This window comes from Carassius auratus, chromosome 41 (assembly GCF_003368295.1).
Source record: "Carassius auratus strain Wakin chromosome 41, ASM336829v1, whole genome shotgun sequence".
NCBI lineage: Eukaryota > Metazoa > Chordata > Actinopteri > Cypriniformes > Cyprinidae > Carassius > Carassius auratus.
In genome coordinates this window covers 1722218-1745831 of record NC_039283.1, presented here as the reverse complement: position 1 = coordinate 1745831, position 23614 = coordinate 1722218, and the positions used below count along the sequence as shown (strand labels likewise).

Genomic DNA, 23614 nt, shown 5'->3' with positions numbered 1-23614 from the left:
ATTTTACTGCGCACACTAACTTCTGAGCTGTGAGAAATCAGCCAATTTTTGGTGAACAGACACCATAAAACAAGTCGATTAAAAACTGTAATCATAAAACACCAGGGGTTTCCACAAAACAATGAAAAAATGTTATATGTCAGTGCAGTGCCAGTCTTTTAAACCTGTAAGAAGTGAAAGAATGAACTAGTGACAGACCCATCAGAAGTTAAAACGAATATCAAGCAAAAAACATAAAACATACTCATATGTGTACAGTGTGAACACAGTAAAGGGCAATGTAAATAAGCAAAGTAAATAAGCAAAAAAATATATGACCTTAAATAACATTTCAACATTTGTATTTATTTATATTTACAAGGACAATGTGTATAGACCTAAGTACCTAATCTTTATGAAATATGACTTGAATGCATCACACATCATAAATATCAGAGTTCTGTGCAAACAGAATTGAATAAAGAATGGCTTTCAATTCTAACTCAATCCTGAAATTGAACTTACGTAGCAAACAGAATGTAGAATTGTGTTTTGAGTTTAAAGGAAGTGTCGTTTTTAATGATACATTTTTACATTCTTTTGAACTATTTCCAGTATGATTTAACCATAAACACACAACATATGAATACATTTCCATAAGTTGATACATATAAACATCAAAACATGTACATATGAATGAATCAACATATGAATACATTTCCATTCTTTTTAATGGAAATGACCCATATTTCATTATATTTAATTAATTAACTTATATTTTACAGATGATAGTGGAGTGCATGTTTTAAAGGAAGACAGTGGAGTGCACGTTTGATGCCAAAATGCATGAATAAAAAATAAAACATCTTGTGGTGCTGTAATTCTGTTGTTCAGAATAAAAAGGTGTAAATAGTTTTTACAATATTACACTTTAGATTAGTTTAGATATTCAGGCTATATGTCTACTCAGTAAGAATATATATATATAATTTTTTGTTATTTTTTCTTACTGGTCAGACATATAGCCTGAATTCTGCACAACCCTTATAAAGGATTTGCACTCACACAATATGAAGTTGCATCATATGTGGATCTTGAAAGTACATAAATTGATCTATATAGTTGTTGACGGATAACATCTGTGAGTGTGTGTGTATCTGCTTCATTGTTATCTTATTACAGTGTTTTCCTGTGCCGCCACAAGCAGCTCTTCATAATAAAGAAGTTGATCTACTTCAAAGCAATCACCGGGCCTCTCCACCAGCTGGATCAGAGCCTGTCTGATGCTCTCTTCACTCTCCTGCCTCTGCCTGGCCTGCTTCAGATAGTCATAGACCTTCAGGAACACCTCCTCTCCTAGCTTCAGACACACCGACCTAAAAGACCACATTTCAATTTACAATTAAATAAGTCCAAATAACCCAGTTCACATTTATAAAGGACTTGCAAAAGTCTCAAGACTCAAAAGCAAGGAGATTTCTGGAGTTCCTGTTCTAAAGCATTCAGTTTCTCAACTATGTGGGACAAGTGGATGCATCCAAGCGGGACCTTGCCCCCTGACAGGTGTTGGGTTTGTGAGGCATCAGGCATCGTGAATCACTACCTCATGTCAATGTCAGTGAGATCTCTAACGGCACCTTAGGACCCCTCAGCAAAAGCAGAACAGCCCATCACAAACACACACACACACACACACACACACACACACACACACACACACACACACACACACACACACACTATACATATGGTGAAATATGTCCACAGCTGACAGACCAAAAACATAAAGTTTTTCCTTTTCCTTCAAATGGGGCCTTTGTGAATAAGTCCATTCAGTGTGAAACAGTGGGATATCTGAATGATTTTCTCAAAATTGATAATCTAGAAATCTAAGTGACAGTACAAGGTAATGGTCCAACCGAGCTCAACAGTGAAGGTCAGATAACAGAAGAAAATGTAATTCATTAAATCTTGGTATATCTGGAATTGTCATTCTTATGAGGGATAGAGCCACAGAAATCAGGTTTCTTCTTGTCTAAGGAACTCAATTGATTTGGAGTTTACAAGACAGAGCGTTTCATTGTTCTGGACACTGTAACATATGTGACGTAAAGTGTGAAAAGCTGATAGATTGCTGGCCGCAGTAGCTCAGAGGTTTCTGCTGCGGTATCATCTGACAGGGTTCAGACGTACAAGGTTTGGGTTAGCTTCACTCAGTACCCAAAAGCCAAATATAAAGCCATCAGAGGATGTGGAAAGAACAAGGAATGAAAGAGACAGCTGGAAGACATGAACAATATCCCCCCTAAAAAGCCAATTAAAAGAAACACAAGGGGTCCAGATGATGTCGTGTCTATGTTTTTGTGTCAGTCCATCTGTAGCAAACCTCTAAGCTGACGAAGTTCAGAACTACAGGAGCAGCATCTTGAGGCATTGAGGCCTTGTACTAATGTGACAATTAAATTAAAATTAAATTAAAATTAAATGTATGCATTTAGCACACACTTTTATCCAAAGCGACTTACAGTGCATTCAGACTATCAATTTTTACCTATCATGTGTTCCCGGGGAATCTAACCCCAAACATTGCGCTTCATAGCACAATGCTCTTCCACTTGAGCAACAGGAACATTAATTAATGGTATCATTGCTAAAGCTCACAAAAGCAGACTCTTCTGACAGTATAAAGAACTGTGACCGTGTTCTGGCTTTTTTAACACCACAAAAACAACAAAAAAATCTCTCAACAGGTTAAATCTTTTTAACAAGTACAAAGATCTGTATGATTCAGCTGGGCATTTACAAATAAATATATGACTAGTGTGGTTGTTTCTGAGACTAGCAAGCAAGGGCATAATGTATAACATATTTAGATTTTCTTTTCAAGCATTATACCAAACATATCTAACTATGTACCCATATTTTCCGAACTATAAGTCGCACTTTTTTCATAGTTTGGCTGGTCCTGCGACTTACAGTCAGGTGTGACTGTAAGAACCAAGAGAAAACATTACTGTCTCCAGCCGCGAGAGGGCGCTCCTATGCTGCTGAGTGCTCCTGTAGTCTACACTGAAGACATAGAGCGCCCTCTCGCGGCTGTAGACATTAATGTTTTCTCTTGGTTCTTGGGTCTAAATAAATGCGACTTATAGTCCAGTGTGACTTAAATATTTTTTTCCTCATCATGACGTATTTTTGGACTGATGCGACTTATACTCAGGTGGGACTTATAGTCCGAAAAATACGGTATGTGGAGCGTACTTGAAATTAAATTAAATTATAGGCTTTATATACACTAAATTCGGTGGAATTAAAAATTCGAAAACCACACTGAAAACATGGGATTCAAAACAGATGTAAATAACAAAAAATATTATGTTGTGTGTTTTTTTCATCATTTAAAAATGTACATAAAAAGTACAGGTGTACAAAATGCTTGTCAATTTAGCTTTTCCCCCACATATTTATGCTGAAAATATCATTTATAATCAAATGTATTAAAATAGAAGCTATTCACTAGTGGTCTCAGACTCAAATCAACAAGCTTTATGAAAACAAGTGAACTCAAACTGTGTGATGCCTGTGGTTCTTTTCAAATAAAAAGTATGAATGTTTCTCCTCATGCCCACGAGAAGAAAAATGAGCCCTTGATGAAATCTTTGACTTTCCATTTGCAATTTTTATCTGTATAACAACACATTTCGTATAACATATACAAATATTTTAATGGAAAAGACACCCCCTGTTGACAGTTTGAGTCTTCTTGACCCCTAAGTTTTGTTTTCATCTTAACTTTTAACAACTTCCAATTAATGTTACTGGTACAGATTCAGTGTGGACCTGGTCTTGACATATCACATCTGTGCCGTCTTTTTCCTGAGTCTGATTTGTAAAAAGACAAAATATAAGCCCTTGAGCCTAAAAGGGACCGCTACAGTCTTTACAGAAAGAGAAAGTGACATGGAGTTCGAGAAATACTGAACTAATTAGCATGTGAATAGTATATTTAGCGATGATGAGCTGATAGGGTGTGTATCAGTTCATTATTCCAGTTAGAATCTGGATTGGATTTCCTGATGCCATTTCTGGCCCCCATACACAAATTTGTAAACGTCAGTGTTTTTATACTAAAACAAAAACAGTAAATGTAAATGAAAAATGAAAATAAATCTGATATAAAATAATATGAAAATAACTCTAACTAAAATGAAAAACAAACTAAAATGATAAAAGCATATCAATTTAATCCAATTTAAATGAAAACAAATAATATAAATAAAATCTAAATGAAATTTAGTCCAGTCCAGTCCAATTTGAAATAAATACAAGTATATATTGCATATAACTCTAAAAACACTAAATGATTATATTAGCAATGTGCCAAATTTTGCATCTACAAAAACTCCAATAACTTTATTCATTATTTCATTTAATTTCATATATGTATGTTTGTATGTATATAAACCCGGGTATTTTTTAAGTATTAAATAAATCCATAAATGTATATGACAATCTCTTTTTATCACATCTGTTAGTTATGTTTGTCAAAATGGGGTGATATCAAAGGTAAATCCTGAAATAATGAAATATCACTATTAAATTGTTTCTATGAAGCACATTTTTATGATCTTGAGCAAAAGTCTTGTGTTGCCAAATTAAACTCTAAAAGTGTAAAAAATTATCCTATTTGATTAATAAAAAATATATTACTTTAATGTTTATTGGTATAAACTGGGAAAGCATCCATTCATAGAATGATCCTCCACTTTGGCTTTGCCAAACAAAACTATTACACACCCAACCGTTCTGTTTTCCAGGAGGATACCTGTTGTCACCACTTCTCATTAGTTCTGTTATTGCTGTTTTAACATGATATAACAGGTCACCTGAGAGTGTCGACTGTCAACAGGGAAAGTTGTGCCTGGAGGCTGACAGCAGTCATATTTTCAGTCATATCACACAGGTGTCAGCAGCTGCTCCTGCTGAGGAATGACAGGACTGCGGTGGCTGGCTTCAGTGAGCACAATCCTCCTGCCTGCTCCATCTTCTGCAGTAATGGGGAGTGGGATATGAGCGTGTGCGGTCTGGGATTAAATCGATTGTACCCTCTGCTCACTTCAGCGTGAGGTAATTGCTGTCTCCTTGTTTCCATGCTCCCCTGCGTTTCACTGTGACTCTGGAAGTTTGAGCACTCCAGCATGGTTAAATGGAGAGAGCAAATTATTTTACTTTATGAACTGCATGGAATATGCGTATGATTTAATTTGCACAAAGTGATTTTAAAGTGGCACAACATGAGGAGGTTATGGAAATGTCATAATTAATAGTGAAGACTATTTTAAAAAAATAAATAAATAATAATAATAATAATAAAATATATATATTTATTTGAAATCATTTTTTGTTTATCATCCTAAAGGTCAGAAAAGTTACACATATTATTATTTTGTTGTAAGTTTGTTCAACTCAAAAGTAACTCAACTGAATGAACCAATTTACAGAGTAAGAGAATTTGACCTGTTCAGAACTAGAATCTGCTTGCACATGTTTATACTTTATTTATTCTGAAAGAAAGAAACTGGAGCGGAGTGGAGCTGCACAATAACTAAACTGAGATGCATTATAAACATCTTTTTTATGAAGGACAAAGCTAAGTATGCTATTCATAAAGTTTAAGACAGTGAAAGGAGAGCAATCAGACCCCTCTGTTATAATGACTCACGACTTTGTCAAGAAGCCAGAAATAAAGACAATAATAACTGAGAGACCTTTGAGATCACAACGACCAGCCCTCTTCAACGCTGTTGTCTCTAAGTCAATTTCAGACAGTGCTTTCACATAAGAGAGGCGTTCATTTCTAAGTTGTCAAACTTGTGGCAAACACACACACACACATACACACACGTACATGCACATAGTCCATTTCCAGCTGATTAGTGGTGGTATAATCAAGGCTGAGCTGCAATCAGCATGATAAACACAGCTCTCCGCCCGCCCCTCCACTTCCTGGCCAACCGGAGTCTCTTTCATTTGCAATCACCACGCTCCGTTCTTCTATAGAGAGCTCCCAAACCCTGGGAACCTCCTTAACAACAAAAGCATAATGACTTACAAGCAGCTTCTGCTCTGGGCAGTTCCATCGACAGCTCAGACGTTTCTGTGCTTGCTCTGATAAAAGAGGACCTATATCTCAGTGAATGTACGCTTCCTGCTGCAGCTTTGATCAGCTATTTCGAGAGGGTTAATGAGCTGCAGTCAACAAACAGGTCCTACATAACAATCAACAGAAGATGCAATACCATACATTAACAAGTTTGAGAGAACTCATGTGTCCTGCAGAGATGAGCTACAGTAGGTGAAGCAGTAGAGTGTTATCATCATCAAACAACATCAGAAGACGCTTTTGGTTTCAGATATACCCTTGAGTGCTGTCCTCGAGGTTATTCCCAAATGCACATACTGTATAATATACTGAAATCTAAAGAGCACAATGAAAGCATTTTTACTGACAAAAAGGCTGACTCAAGATGATTCAGTCTTTTCAAAGGAAAAGCACGCTGGTCTTCAAATGGGGGCGTGGGTTCAAGTCTCACATCTGACAAGTGACTTTTAGAGGAAATTAATTTGGTTAAAATAAAATCCAAATGAGCTGATATATGCACTGTCAGGGGCATAAGCCCAGAATAAGTTTAAAAGCATCTGTTGCTTTCAACGTCAAGATTTTAAGATTAAATTATTAAACATTCAATGACAGTATAATAGTTATAGTCTGATAACATCTGGTGACCCAGTATTATGTGTCCTTATGACGAGATGTGTTATTTTGAAATAAAACTAAAATGATTTATATTGTTATATATTGTTTAAAACGTAAAAAAATAATAAAAATCTAATAAAAACTTTTGCACACAGTTTCAATTGAGGGACTGAGAGCTCTCGGACTAAATCTAAAATATCTTAAACTGAGTTCCAAAGATAAACGGAGATCTTACGGGTTTGGAACAACATGAGGGTGAGTTATTAATGACATAATTTTGCTATTTGGGTGAACTAACCCTTTAAAAACGCTTAATTTTAAAATAAAACAAAAAAATAAAACAAATATAAATTATTTGTTATTTTTCTACACTTCAATGTTTTGTGAAAACTTTTTTTCTTCAGATTTAGAATCAGCCTGCACCTGCATACACCTGAGAACTTCTTCACTCCGAAAGAAAGAAGTGGAAGCTGAGTAGAGCTGCATCTGGAGGAACAAGACTGTAGAGTGTCCGCACAGCTGAAGAGACTGTGTAGGGAAAATGCAGCTGTTGTAAATTGCTACCTGTGCTCTCCTTCTCCCTCCTCCTCTTCTTTACAGTCTTATGAGACTTGCAGAGAGGGAGCTGACAGCCTCTAATTCCTGCCTTCGCAAGAAGAGCACTTCTGTTATTAATATCTTCAACCCACACTCAGTAGCAGATCTACAAGCCCGGCCTGCCGTCGGGGAAGGTTCTGCAGTCATGCTGAAGGGAAGAAAGAGGACTCTAGCAAGCTTCTACTGGAGGATGGAGTGGCAGGGGACAGAATGCTATGGTAAAGTATGGTACATTAGGGCAGGAGTTTCAAAGCTGGGTTCTAGTGGCCCCCAAGTGGAATACAAAAAGATTATAATAATATCCAAAAAAGTAAGATAAAATCTACCAATTTTATTCTATTGACAGCCATTGAAAAACAATGCTGTTTTGTACATACTCTAATGGTCTCTTTGAAAAAGATAATATTTATATGGTTATTATTGTTTATGTTTCTCAATGTACAGCATAATTCTATCTTTGTCAAAGAAAATACATAACCATTCAAAAGCTTGTGGTTTTTAAGATTTTGTTTGTTTGTTTTTGAAAGAAGTCTATTATGCTCACCAAGGCTGCATTTAGTGAATCAAAAATACAGTAAAAACTGTAATATTTTGAAATATTACTTCAATTGAAAATAAATGTTCTCTATTTTAATACATTTTAAAATTGAATTTATTCCTGTGAAGCAAAGCTGAATTTTCAGCAGCCATCATTCCTGTCTTCAGTGTCACATGATTCTAATATGATTTGGCCCTCCAGAAACATTTCTTAAAAATATAAATGTTGAAAAAACATTGAATATGGTTTCGTTGAATATATAAAGTACAAAAGAACAGCATTTACTTAACACTGTAAATGTCTTTACTGTCTTTTGATCAACTTAATGCAGCCTTGCGGAAGTATATATATAAAAAAATCATCTGACTGACCCAGCTTTTGCAGGGAATAATTTGTTGCTCTTGTACAAGCTCTTGTTGTTCTACAACCTAGGAAATAAGAAAAGAAGCTGAAGGTATCTATACAGAAGATGACTAACGTGAAGTCCTGAGGAAAAATGGAAAAGCATCTGTGTACAATAACCTGAAAAATAGTTAATTGGCTTTATGTATCATAAATGACATTCCAAGCAGAACCTCATATTAAAATGTACCTATAGAAACACATCACAGGGAGGATTATTGGGTTACTAACACAGCAGGAGCAGATATTGATATACACAACGGTGTACAAAAGGACCATAAATATTCATTTTTGTGTTTTCAGACATTTGTTCATGTTTGGAAATGCTGTCCAGAGGCCTCCAAATTTAATTTTGAATTCATATAATGCTCATGCCATTCGCATATAATGCTTGAATTGAATCACACATGGAATAGTGATATACAAAATTGAAATTTGTACTAGAATCAGCCATTGCAAAACAATGCAATAAAAAAAAGAAAAAGAAAAAAGAAGCCATTTGAGTGCTAAACGATCACTGCTAATCAATGCTACTGTCTAGATTACATTTTTCATCAGTGATGCACTTTGCCCATGTTCGGCACCCGATGATACAGCTATTGTACTATTTCTAATAAATCATCAGAGGAGTTCAGCATCTGGCTCATGCTAGTTTTAGCTGTGAGCCACACATCTGCTCAGCCCTGTGAAAATCAGACTCGGGCTTTAGGAATGACAGAGAGGCAGGGTGGGCTTTTAGGAGCTTCTGGAGCAAGAAAAGCAGATAGTGAACAGGTTAAGGATGACACACTCACTCTCTCATGCGCTGTATTCTGCCCTCAGCCATGGAGGTATTGATGCTACTCACTCCTAGAGAACCCAGCTGAGGCTTCTGTTCCTCTGCTTCAGCTCCTGAAACACAGGAACAGTGCATATACAATATCAGATAACCGTTTGGACCAACTTGATTGAATTGATGTATTTTTTTTTACATTACTTTATGCTAAAATGCTTGAAATTTGTAAACTACTATAAATTGGCCTATACATATAAACACTGTGTAAAATTAAATAAATATATTTTAATCTACCTCTAAAAAGAATTTCCAGTTCACCGAAAAGTCTGTTTCAAATAAATGCAGTTCTTTTAACATTCTATTCGTCAAAAAATGTAATATATATAAATATATAAAGCAGCACAACTGTTTTCAACATTGATGATTATAAGAAATGTTTCTTGAGCAGCAAATCAGCATAATACAATGATTCCTGAAGGATCGTGTGATACTGAAGATACTAAATTCAGCTTTGCATCACAGGAATAAATTACATTTTAAAACCCATTCGAATAGAAAACCATTTGAAATTTATTTTACATTTTAAACTCTCACAATATTACTGTTTTAACTGTATTTTCGTAAATAATAAATGCACCCTTGGTGATCATAAGCATCTTCTTTTAAAATCAATTTTTAAAAATCTTACCAACCCCAAACTTTTGAACAGTAATGTATGCACAGTGTACACACACACACACACACACACACAAATGAGGGCATCGGAGTGCAAAAATGTGGCCTTTTTTATTCAGTTTATCATACAGAGAAATAAAGTACAGCTCTATGCTGCCTATGATGCAGGGATGCTGGAGAATAATAATAAAAAGAAAATCATAAACAACCAAAACAGTGCATCTACTCCAGTGCAATAAATAAATCTGCAGGTTTATAATGAATGTTTATGAGTAAGTCTCTAATAAAAAGGCCTTTTTATGGCAGAATATTACAGAGCTTACTACTTGCTTGACATCGCAATTAGAGAATAACAGAGGATAATAAGCACCAGGGGAAGATATTTTACATAAATAAATACATAAAGATAATGGTTAAAGCTTTAGCTACACTTTTATGCAGAGATGTGATAGTGAAGCTCAAGAAGAAAGCTGCATTTCTGAGCTGTCAGCCACAGTGGCATGTGTGTTATGGTTCACCAATCCAAACCATATTGTGTGTGTGTTTATGTGTGTGCGTGCATTTGTTTCACCAGGTGAAGAGGAGACACAAAAATCATGATTCAGACCACCCTGTGTATTGTGTTGAGTACTATGTCAAATGTTTGTTTGTATGTAAATTGTCACTGCTGATCTGTTAGCAGCATAATCATTAGATGAATAAAAAAAGTAATTAAAAGAACACATTAATCTATCTTTTGAACCACAGTTTAGTCAGATAATTCATGATGAATGCTCCACCTGAAATCAAATCTACTGCTACTCACTTTGAACCAAAAAACTATTTTTTCTTCTCCATTTTTCTATCTATACTCTTTCTTATGGCTGAGCAAATCTGACATTCATTGTGTTGACAAGGTGGTTGGAGAAAGAAAGGAGATAAGGTAAGACCAACCCTGAGCTCATATTACCCATCATGCATTGACCTAACATTGCTATCATTCATCTTACTCTACAGATAAGCTGAGTTCAGAAGTGAGGAGTAACATTTTCATTACAGGAGATAGGAGGATTGGTGAATAGTATTGTTATTATATATGGCCTAATCTGTCCGGCCATTTTTGTGAATAACAGACTATCGAGAAATGAAGATATCAGCATGCATGAAAACACTCACAAATAAATGCTAACTCAAGCTGATATATGGAAACACTATTCACAATGGTCTCAAACAGCAAAGACACTTAGAAATGAATTAATGCCATTGCATTTGATAACAAAACCAAGCAGCATGTAAAGAAATGCAAAAGCATACTTTTTAAACCAAACATTTCACAAAAATACATTAAGGTGCCAAAAATGAAATGATTTAATAATAATATTTAGTATGGGTTAATAAATTTGCACATTTATTCTAGATAGAATGTGGTCATTTTTAGAAGGGATAAATAGCCAGGGATTGATGTGATCCAAAATGGCAGTTTATATAAAGCATTTGAAACCTAAGATAATGAAATAAGCCAGGAAAGAGACTGAGAGCAGGACATAAATACTCTAGTTCTATTGACAAGGAAATGCACAGAACTTATCAGATGTGGTCAGGGCCTGTAAATAGCCTCACATGAATGACCTAATCAATGTCACCATGGCTTCAAGTGGCTTCCTGACATTCTCACCTCAGAGTCATCAGGAACAAGCAAAAAATTCCTCAGCATCACACACAGAGGGGTGAAACTGGCAAATGGGTCATTCATTCTACGTGTATGGAGCTAAATGAGCATGCTCACATGTCTTTAGAGGAATGTAGCATTTTTACAGGCCCTTGACCTTTAATAAGCAGTTCTGTGTCTGCTCACTGACCTTTCATGGAATTGGCCAGTCACTATTGGAGAAAGATGTTATATATCTTACACCTGCCATTGGGTTTGTATAAGTAAACAGGCCTATCATAAAAAAATGCTGGATTAATTTACGTTTTATGCATATATCTTCATAGAATGATTGGGAAATAAAATAATATAAATACTCACCAACCAATTCACCATCCAGAACATTCTCCATGTGTCTGATCATGGCTTCCAGGTCACTGTCCTGTGATACACAAGACACACAAGAAGGGGACACGTTCAGGCTGAAACACACCTTATGTTCCCTCTGGCCTACATACAGAGACATTATAATATTAGTGGAAAATATAGGGCTGAGAGGGCACTGCCTTCGTTTAGATCAATTCCCTAATGTCAGTCTAGCCACACAGGGGTCCTGAAATACAGGTCCTATAAACACCATTCCGGATCAATGGGTCTCCCGTTTGAAATGATAACATGACCTAGAGTGAGGAATTGGAACCATGATAAAGGGAATCTGAAGGGTTTTATACTCCCTTGAGACATTCACCTTGTTAAGATGAAAGCCTCTAAGATTGACTGAGTGAGTCTGGAGCAGGGCTAAAGGTCCATCAGCAACATAATAAGGTGCACTTTTTTGGACTTTAAGGAAATAATCCCTCCTAAAATATATTCACAATTTTACCATTTAAAAAAAAATTATCTCATTGAAATCCCCAAAAGTATATATATATATATATATATATATATATATATATATATATATATATATATATATATATATATATATATATATATATATATTCAAAGGATTGTTTTTCCTATGAAACATTAATTAACTTTTCCACCAAAACATTATTTCCCCTACATCTCATTTATGATTATCTCACTCAAAATTACCTTTTTTTTTTTTACATAAACATTCATCACACCAGATAAGTTTTTTATTGTTGCAAAACATCATATTTCATCATGAAATGATCATTCATAAAAGTAAACAATTAATAAAGTATAATTATTATTATTTATTTTACAGTTATACACAACTATAATTGCCAACATTTTTTACAATACTTTTTTGTATGTAAAATGTAAAAGTTAATAAAAGCATTTTTTAAAAATAAAATATGGAAATGTTTATAAAGTTTATATATTTATAAATATTTCACGATGTTTAGATTATTATAGTTTTAAAAATGCAATAGATTTTGTTATGCTGGATTTCATATATTTATATTAAATGTCTGGATCTGGGACATGGATAAAACAATAAAGATATAAAAATGCATTTGAAAAGAAGCAAAGATTAAAGTGCCAACAGATGATGAAGCACAGTATTGAGAACAGGAAAATCAGATTCTAACGGTAGTTGTTTTGCAGAAAGCAGGACCTAGATTATTGTGAATAAGACACAAGTACATTGTGTAATAAGGTCAGCCTTTGGGCAGTTCAAGGGTATGAAGCCGTCGGTGCAAAGCACTGAAATCAGAAAAGAAAGAAAAAAAGGTCTGGCTATGTATTATTCTGCTATTTACAAAATGCAATTCTCCTATCCTCAGTTCTGGGGAATCTCAGCCGGTCACGACTGGCAGCACAAACATCGCCACTCCACTCTTACTGTGAGCCAGCTAATTACCAAATATCCACTGGGGCAGAAGTCTATTCCACTCTCTCTTTTGGTTTCATACTTATATCATCATGGTTCTCAGTTTTTGTGTTGTTTTTCTTCCTCTCAATGGTGACAAATAGATTTAATCTCAGCTGGCCTGATCGAATCGTGCAGATGCCTGGTATTGGATTTCCGCTTTAAGAGTCTGCTGAGGTGCACAGTATGTGACCTCTTGGGAGTCCAAATGAGCTCCTGGCTCTTTCACACCTGATCTGAACGTATGTGTTGGCTGTTGAGCTGTTAAATCCAAGCACTACCAAGTTTCTGAAATAATGAGTTTGAGCTTGGCTGAGAAACCCTCTATGGGCAAAATGCATTTGCATAATGCAGACTTTAATACCGCAGACATATTACCTGTACATTAATGATTTCCTGTAGATTTGAGTGCATGTAAGATATTACTGAATTCATCTTATTCTATAGATGAACCTGTTAATGAGGGCTTATTAAGACTTGAGGGGTCATTGAGTTTAGTGTGTGAATAAATCAAAAAGATACTGGAAGGGAAAAGAGAATATTTGAGGAATATCAAACCAACAATGTCCTTGAGCACAGAAGGAGATATGGCATTAGCAATATGGCTAGTGGATGCCATTTTAATTTTCAGATGTACTGTATACTGTATGAATGTATAAAGGGAAGTGTAAGTAACTGGTCACCATTTTATTGTTTTTCTCCATTAAAAAAAAAAAATATTGCATACCCTAGTTCAACTGAAATGGTTGCAATGCAACAAATTAAAAGTAGGTACTTTTGTTTAAAAGTACACACAGTATATAAAGTCTTTAAAGGGGGGGTGAAATGCTATTTCATGCATACTGAGTTTTTTACACTGTTAAAGAGTTGGATTCCCATGCTAAACATGGACAAAGTTTCAAAAATTTAATTGTACGTTTGAAGGAATATTTTTGTTCCAAAAAAACCTCTTCCGGTTTGTCACAAGTTTCGGAAAGATTTTTTCGAGTATGGCTCTGTGTGACGTTAGATGGAGCGGAATTTCCTTATATGGGTCCGGAGGGCACGTCTGCCGGAAGAGCGCGCGCTCCCGTATAGCAGAGCAATGATAGCACAACAGACTTCACGGATCAGAGCGAGAGCGTCGCGAAATGTCACAAAAGAAGTGTGTTTTTGGTTGCCAGGGCAAGACAACCCTGCACAGATTACCAAAAGAGAAACAGTATTAAGGGACCAGTGGATGGAGTTTATTTTTACAGAGCATCAACGGAGTTGTGCAAGTGTTTGTGTTTGTTCCCTGCATTTCGAAGATGCTTGTTTTACAAACAAGGCCCAGTTTGACGCCGGATTTGCACATCGTTTATTTCTTAAGGATAATGCAGTCTCAACGAAAAAGGGTCACGATCGTGTGTTGGAACCGTATGCGGTGAGTAAAACTGCTTCAAATATCTCTGTGTTGTTAACTTAGCTATCGGCACGTGAGCACATCAAGTAAACAATATGCGTTGTTGTCATCAAACTGCACTTTCCACATGTACAGCTTAAAAAAAAAAAAAAAAAAGAAGACGACATAAAGTGGAACTTAGTCATTTTCCAAAACCGCTAAGCAAATATATAGAGTTTCAGTACATACCACATAGAGACGCCTTTGCTGATGCTGCTCTTGTTAAATTTCAGCCTCTGGATCTGTGTCACAGCTTCCAAACGCTCTCAACGCAAAAGCCTACTGGCGCTCGTGATTCTTTAGCTCCGCCCACACATCACGCATCCAGTCGCTCGTGTTTTTCCGGGAAAAATCGGTACAGACTATCTTTCTCTTATAAATATAATAAAAATAAAGACTTTTTGGAGTTATGAAGGATGCAGTACTACTCTAAAAGGTACTCAAGATTAACAGGATATTGAGTGAAAACGAGCATTTCACCCCCCCTTTAAGTTTATGTGTGGTCATAAAAGCTGAATGCATAATTAAGGGTAATAATAATTACGACAACAATATCAAATATGAAAACAATTATCAAAATGCTATTTAAAATGGGTTTTTGTTAAATGTGAGACAAAATCATTAGAATTGAAAGAACCCAAGACTTAAACTACTTCATTATGTGTGCATTGAATTGATTAAATACACGAGTTTCATAATTTTAGTTGAAAAACTGAAATAAATGAATGTTTCTTCTTTATTGAGATTAACATTCTAATTTATTGAGATGCACCTGTATATATTGCATTTTTTGGTTTTGTTGACAGGTGTGTACAAGATTGAGGCAGCACAGAGTTAAATCTATCACACAGTCACACAAGCTGATTGACAAGAGCTTCTCTCGGGCGGCAGATCTCTCCTCACCTGTCCACATGTCTGACAGGAAGGGTCTGTGGGGAGATTATCCTCGGAGTCTTCCTCTCCATCTGAATCTTCCTCCGAGCATGACTCAAATTCATCCACGGAGTAAAATGCCTCTGCCGCCTGAGGATCCTCTGGGATTGCTGAGACGTGAAAAAAAAGCAAAGATTTTAACTGATATTCTGAATTGTTGAGCAATGTTTTGATATGATAGACCTTTATTATTTAAACAAAAAATGTTCTGCTTAATGACACCGGGATCTCTGCCAGTTCCATCTCTGACACAGAAAATACCTCTACACCAAGTACATGTGAACAAATGAACACCGACAACCTCTATCATACACAAGTTCCTGGGCCTGCGACCAAGATGATTACACAGTTTCATGCCTCTCATTCTATTAGACAGCTGCCAGCGACTGGACCTCCACAATCTGAGACACAAAGATGGCAGGAGAGATGGAGAGAGTGTTAGACTGTACTTCACTCTGAGGGATCTCAACAGTTTCATTTTCTTTTGTAGAGCTCTCCATCTAAGATCTATGGACATTTACACCTGCATTTAATGAACAGCTGCCTTACAAAACCAAAAACCAGTGAAAAAAAAAAAAATATATATAGCTTTGTATTTTTTGAGTTAATAACCCGTAAGGCTAATGTCCTACCACACCATGCTCTATGTTTCAGTCCTGTCTAAACTAGTACTGCTGCATCCCAAAGAAAGTGCATCCTACAATTTAGAATTAAAGAAAAAAGCTCTGAGAACACATTTACATCATACAGCTCTGTCTTATCCAGTAAAGAAGATTAGACATGACAAAGAGCACAAAGTGCATTGTACTGCATCACTGTGCAGGAAGCTTGTGCGATTCAGCTCAGTCATTTCAAATGATCATTTGTTCAGACCTCAGCCCTGCCTCATTGACTCTGCTTATGCCTGTTTTATACAAAAACCTCATCACCGAAAGTCTGGCGTCTGAATGTTTGTGCGCATTTTTAAGAAACTTTAGGTTGTACTTTGCCAAGGGTGGAAGACTTTTTTTATTTCTTTACATACATCATTTAAAATTCGTTTTTTTTATTTTTATTCAGCAAAGATGCATTGATCAAAAGTGACAGTAAAGACTTCTACATTGTAATTAAATATATCCATTTCAAATAAATGCTATTCTTCTGAACTTCCTATTTAAAGAAAAAGGCATCACAGTTTCCACAAAAATATTAGGCAGCACAACTGTTTTCAACATTGATCACTGATAATAATGGTTCCAAATCGGCATAATACAATGATTTCTGAAGGATCATGTGATACTGATGGCTAGAGTAATTATGCTGAAAATTCAGCTTGATCATCACAGGAATATGTTATTTTAAAATACAGTAAAATAGAAAACAGTTATTTTAAATTGTAATAATAATTCACAACATTGCTATTTTACCTGTATGTTGAAAGGAGTTCGAACAAACACAGGTCAGGTTTTGTGTAACATCGTTTACTGTTTAGTAAAATCATTTGTAAAATATTTGGTACTACATATTATGGCAAAACCTCAAATCTCAGTTTATTCTAAAGTAGAGGACTGTGTATCATCCAAGACTGATTCAAGGTTAAATCCTTATTTTACTTTAGAACCAGTTAAAATTAGATTTTAATGGAGATAAATGAAAATCCCTGTAGATGACAGTCTGCATTTTTCATAGAACCCTCCGATTCCTAACTTTATGATTCCAATTAGCGATGACAATGACACACTGAGATATTTAACAACAATTAAACAATCATTAGCTGTTTTCCTGCCATTCGCTCTATGCTCTCGAAGTCAAATCCTGAAAGCACTTCTTGAGAATCTCAACCCTGGGGTCAAGGTTTGCTAATAGCACCCCAGCAAATGACCTTTATACATTTTGTGTCCGATGCCAACCTTTACCAGATGAATTACAATCTTGCATTTTAAAAAGGCCACACATTTTCCTAAACATGCAAAGACAAAGAAGTTTATAAACGGTGTTATATTTATGCAGCCATCCATACAGACAGATACGTGGCGAATAAATACACAGTAATGCACAGCCTCTTGTGGCTTATTGCTTTATTAAACCATTGTTTAATTTGATGCAGTACTCTATTTTACTGTACGTACTCTAATTACAGTACTATTCAATAATACTAACAGTAGTGATGTACGCATACAAATTAAAGAGAGCCAGTTACAGGCTGGAGACAATTACGCTGATATGGTTTGCACATAATGTTCTTACTGTCAGAGTTTATTTATTTGAACGGCATCTTTCCGAAGCATAGAAGTCCCTGGTGTAGTCATTATAGTTTAACTGCAGATATGAGCTGTATCACACCGTATGTTTATTTACTCCCAGATCTCAAGAAGATAACCAGAAAGGGGATAACCTGGGTCGCTGAACAACATGCTAATATGAAACTATGAACTTTCAAAATGACAAGAGCAGTAAAATAATAATGTCTGAATACATATTTCATCCCAGAAGCGCATTTTCCTTTATTTGTGACCCTGGTCCACAAAACCAGTCCTACTGTAAGTGTAAATCTTTCAAAACAGAGATGTACTGTATGCAACATCTGAAAGCTGAATAAATAAGCGCTCCATTGGTGTATGGTCTAAATATTGAGAAAATAGCCTTTAAAGTTGTCCAAATGAAGTACTTAGCAATGGAAATTACTAATTAAAAATGAAGTTTTTATATATTTACATTAGGAAATTTAACAGATATCTCCATGGAACATCATCTTTACTTAATATCCTGATTATTAATGATTTTTGTCATAAAAGAAAAATCTATAATTTTTCCCAATACAATGTATTTTTGCCTATTGCTACAAATATATCCCAGCGACTTAAGACTGGTTTTGTGGTCCAGGGTCACATTTATGATATAGCAGGGTTAACCTGCTCAGTGTTTCTGCTGGGCGACTAACTTTAAGTAAACTATCCAAAACATGCACATGATTATTCTTTTAGCATTCATTATTTAATAATCTTTCATCCACTGAGTTTTCCTTGCCTTCGAGATAACTTAAATCATTTATTTTTTTGTTTTATGGAAGCTACATAATAAAGACATTAGCTACATTTAAGGACAAGAGATCTGACTCCATTAACTCCAAACCCAGCAGCAATGCATCACTTCTTTAATTTTTAATAATACAGATGCACATACTTACACATGAGCTTTCCTGCACGCTTTTCTTTCCCACATATTCCCACTTACAATACAGTAATATTTCAGATTCACAGTGATTGCACCCCTGGCGTCCTCTATCGATAAATCACACCGTCTGGATTCTCCCCGAGTCGTCTAAGAGCACAGCTGTGGCTCTGCACTCGTTAAAAAATCTCATTTACAGAGGAATCTAAAGTGATTAGAGATGGGAACTAATAGATAACCTATCAGGACTTCCTGAAAACACGTCTGTGAGATATATCATCATGATACCAGAACCAGATTAAGGAGGCGTTTTGGCCATAACTTATCTTTTCCTTGATGCATATAATGAGGCTGGTAAAAGAATGAGTCACTGAAAACCAGCAATACGGCAGATCAGACTCTGCACATATTCACAGCCAATGCAGAGATTTCAAAAATCTGGTTATCAGCCTCCACACAAATATTAACTTAAGCCAATTGTACAATTTAGGAATGATGCAAATGAGCACCGGAAAATGACAGGTCACCCTAAACAAATGTGCATAAACATTACATAAATACAAATCTATTGTCTGATATTCATGCGTAATCATTTACAGTGGCCTCAAAAATAGTATTTGGACACATTTGGACATATTTAATGTCTGAATGTCACTGCATTTAATAATAATTTATCAACCATCTGCAAAATAAATGATGCTGCAGAGAAACTGTTCTCAAAACTAACATAACTTTCCTGAGTCATTTTTGCATTGACATTTAACCAACTTGTGTCAAGGTCTATGTCTGAAACCTAAAGCGTCTGCTGTACTGCCCATCTGCTCTGCTAATGACTCAGCAGGCAGGGATTTGTGTATAAAAACACACCTACAGAAACTGATTTCCAAGGCAACATAATGTCATTCAAGTATTTTTTAGACACAGCCATGAATTGAATTACTACAATGCTTATTTTATTTTTTTGTTTACTGGAATTGCAAGTAAAATGACAACTAGATATTTATGAATTCATTAGCCTGATTCAATCATTCCATAAGACACCAATTTTACAGTTGGCGCCAGTTGCTGATCATTAAAACTTCTAGGAATCATATGAGTTTCAAATTAAAATGGAACATTGTTTTTTTTTTTTCTATCACTGAGTTCTTTGTGCACTGTAATACTCGTGGCACCTCGCTCTGTACTGGGATATGTTGTTTGTTAAACCATGGAGAAAGAGGCACTGGAGTGCCAAGCACACAATGAATTTTAATGAAGATGCAGAGAAAAAGAAAGTCATATCTGATGGAAAGTTAAAACTTTTTGATTTGGAAGAGATGGGTAGAATTCCATCAGACATACGCTTTGTGACTTTAAAAAGCAAGAGAAACGTACCAGGGGAGCAAGGTTTCAAAAATTATTTAATTAATCTACTTTCGGAAGGTTTAATTAAACAATGTGTTGAAAAAAATCTCTCTTTTCCAACTGTAGGGCTTTGCATGCCACACTTAACACTGGGTAATGGTCTTAATAAGCCAAGGGTTCTTTTAACCCTTGCAAATGCAATGTTTAACTCTATTAATTCTGAGTTAAGCGATGCTTTTAACCCTGGGTTATGGATTTTGTCAACCCAGACCTACAATTTATCACATCTGACCTTCAGTTAAAAACACCACTCACCATGGTCTTTTGAGACAGACTTGCACATCTTATCAGAGTTTTGAGAAGTGTTATCTGACAGTTCGGAGCTTCTGTTTGGTGTCTCACTCTGAATCGGTTGAGTCTGGTTAACTGCTTCTTCCGTTCTCACCTTTTGAAAAGACGTAAAAACAGAAATGCTGTACCAAAAATATATCTTAGTTTCTCATATTTCTATCATTACAAAAAGCTGAAAAAAGGAAAGAAATTGCAGCTGTGATATTAAATCTATTAATTATGCATAATGTCTGTCAGGAATCCTATCAACATACCGTTAAAACGTCCACACTGACTTTCTGAAAATTTCTGGACTTGTACTCTTGCATGCGCAGGTGGTTTTCTTGGTACTTTTCCTCTACAATTTGCCTGTAGTAAGACAAAACCTGTACTTAGGTTAAGACTTTACACAAACAATTTGTTTCTTCATCGAAATGAATCTGAAGAAATGCAGCATTACATCACTTGCTCATCAGTGTATCCTCTGGAGTGAATGGGTGCCGTCAGAATGCAAGTTCAAGCAGCTACTAAAAAAAATGACAATAATCCATAAACAATCCAAATGCCTCCAGACAATCAAAAAAATGTGTTCTGAGGTAAGAAGCAGCGTGTTTGTAAGAAATAAATTGATCACTAAGAGGTTTTTATCTTTAAACAGTCACTTCAGGAGAAAATATCAGACCATAATCCATAATATTGCTTCTTCCATCCCCTGTTGTCCTCTCACATCAAAAACCACTGACATACAGTATGTGATTAGAACTGTGTTGGACTGCTTTGGCTTGTAAACTGTGCTTGATCTGTGCATTGATCTTTTCACTGGAGAAAGCAGTATTATGGATAGAGGATTCAAGGAAAAACATCTTAATGACGGATGTTAATTACAAAACATGCAGCTTGTCACTGCACAAGACATTCATTGATGGACTGGAGTCGTGTGAATTACTTATGGATTATTGTGATGTTTTTACCAGCTGTTTGGAATTTCATTCTGACGGCTATGGAGCCAGAAGAGTCTCAATAAAGATAAATGCACACACAAAATTTAAAAAGCACAGAAGATTCACAAAATTCAGAAATACACACACAATTTAGAAATGCAAACAACATTTACAAATGCACTCAAGATTCACAAATGCACAGGACAAGATTCAGAAATGTATTTCTGATGCACACACACATATATCTTGATTTACAAACTGCTTGCGGTCTGTGAACTTCACTGCATTTGTGTGTGAATTTTGAGACTCCCTTGACTTGGCTCGACACACAAATGCCTTTTTTTAAACAGGGAATGATCTGCAACCAATCAGATATCTCCCTTGTTTTAGCCAATCACAAGAATGCACCCCACGTGGGGGATTGTTTACTTATAAGCCAATCAGCGAAAGACTCACTTTCCTCACGCAGCGAACGACTCACTTTCCTCAGCGAACGACTCACTTACCTCACACAGCCGGCGACTCACTTTGCGCAGCCAGCGACCCGCTTTTCGCAGCGAACGACTCACTTTCCTCACGAGTCACGCAGCGAACGACTCTCTTTCCTCACCCAGCGAGCGACTCACTTTCCTCACGAGTCACGCAGCGAACGACTCACTTTCCTCACCCAGCGAGCGACTCACTTTCCTCACGAGTCACGCAGCGAACGACTCACTTTCCTCACCCAGCGAGCGACTCACTTTCCTCACGAGTCACGCAGCGAACGACTCACTTTCCTCACCCAGCGAGCGACTCACTTTCCTCAGCGAACGATTCACTTTCCTCACGAGTCACGCAGCGAACGACTCACTTTCCTCACCCAGCGAGCGACTCACTTTCCTCAGCGAACGATTCACTTTCCTCAAGCAGCGAAGTTGAGCGAACGATTCACTTTCCTCACGCAGCGATCAACTCACTTTCCTAAGCGAACGACAGCCGAAGACCCACTTTTCGCGAGATATATCCATCTGCAGACCCGCAGCACAGCCGTTTCAGAACCGCCGTTTCAGAACCGCTGTTTCAGAACCGGAAGCGAGGAGCGGAGCTTACGTACTTACCAGAGCAGCGCCACCTACGGTTTTGAAGTATAATTGGCTTTTATTCATAAGAAACGTTATACTTTATGTGCGCATGTTACAACGACACATTAAAAAAAAATTGTTTAATATAATTGTATATACTTATTCATTTAATTGCATTACGTGAGCTATTTCCTCGAGTTCGAGATAATAAAAATTAATTGAAACTTAAGGCATTTTATATGAAATATACTTTAATAACAACATAAAAAAAATATACTTCAAAGCAAAGAACATGTGTATCATGCATTTCACTACAAAAAAATTAAAACATTGCTGTAAAAATCTTCAAACACACAAAATTTTAAAAGAAACAAATCAAAACTAGATAATTAAAGTTTATGGAATAAACTTGCTAAACAATTTGCCATGACAATTTTGTATAAAATGAAAATGACAATTTACAAAACAAACAATTCACACATTGTCATGACCATATGGCATTAATTTAAATTAAAATGTATCAAATGAACAGTTCAGTTTTAGGCCCATTTTGTCATGACATTCTTGTATAACTAATTCCATGTCATCCCTGAACTGAAAAAGAAACGTAAAGGGCTCCCTCGAAGAGTCTGTGCTTTCACTGAGATCATTGAGGGCCTTTTCCTTTTCCTCCTCAGTCATGGTGAGGAAAAGAGGCTCTTCCACCGGCCCTCTGAGCAGATGGTTATTGGAATCAATCCATTTCACAGCTTCTGCCATGTCTCGGATTACTGGTAGCTCCTTGATTACAGAATATTAAAGAAAAAATTAATTTTTACATTTCTTACAGATGTTTATATATGTATGCATTTATGTATTTACATATGTATTTGTGTGTGATTAGTCAACATTTGAAGTGGATCAAAAGAGTTAATCAGTAAGTTGTCCTAAGACAAGAATGGTTATTGTTTTGATTTTAATACAACTTTGATGAAAGGTTTTGATCCACTTCAACTGTACATATGTGTGTATATATGGGCTTTATATCTGAGACATACCTCACTGCTGCTAAGCTCAGCTGGTTCTCTGTGTGGAAGAGCCTCTTGAAGGGTATCTGCACTGTAATATACATATTTTGGTTCATTTAAACTAAACCACTTTGCTTTCACCATCTCTGATAAAATCTCTTCTTTCAGGGAGACTGGTTCTGCAGAGGATGCACAGTAATTTACAGAGCGGATGTGTTTGCACTGGTATGAT

General features: G+C 36.1%; 2 protein-coding genes across 5 annotated transcripts in view; both read right to left on the bottom strand.

Moving 5' to 3' along the window:
* Window positions 1–23614, bottom strand: part of LOC113059477 (collagen alpha-6(VI) chain-like) — a 1020620-nt gene that overhangs the window by 784595 nt on the left and 212411 nt on the right.
* Window positions 2–23614, bottom strand: part of LOC113059526 (NIMA-related kinase 11) — an 85962-nt gene continuing 62349 nt past the window's right edge. For 2 of the 4 annotated variants that reach the window (XM_026228065.1, XM_026228066.1), the window contains 6 exons: window positions 20649–20742; window positions 20359–20488; window positions 15520–15659; window positions 11732–11792; window positions 9068–9164; window positions 2–1355 (listed from right to left, as the gene is read on the bottom strand). In XM_026228065.1, coding sequence (XP_026083850.1) covers window positions 1148–1355; window positions 9068–9164; window positions 11732–11792; window positions 15520–15659; window positions 20359–20488; window positions 20649–20742 — 730 coding nt within the window. In that variant the 3' untranslated portion in view covers window positions 2–1147. Of the gene's footprint in view, window positions 1356–9067; window positions 9165–11561; window positions 11645–11731; window positions 11793–15519; window positions 15660–20358; window positions 20489–20648; window positions 20743–23614 lie in introns of those variants that run through there. The other 2 variants (XM_026228064.1, XM_026228067.1) reach the window with 2 other exon arrangements.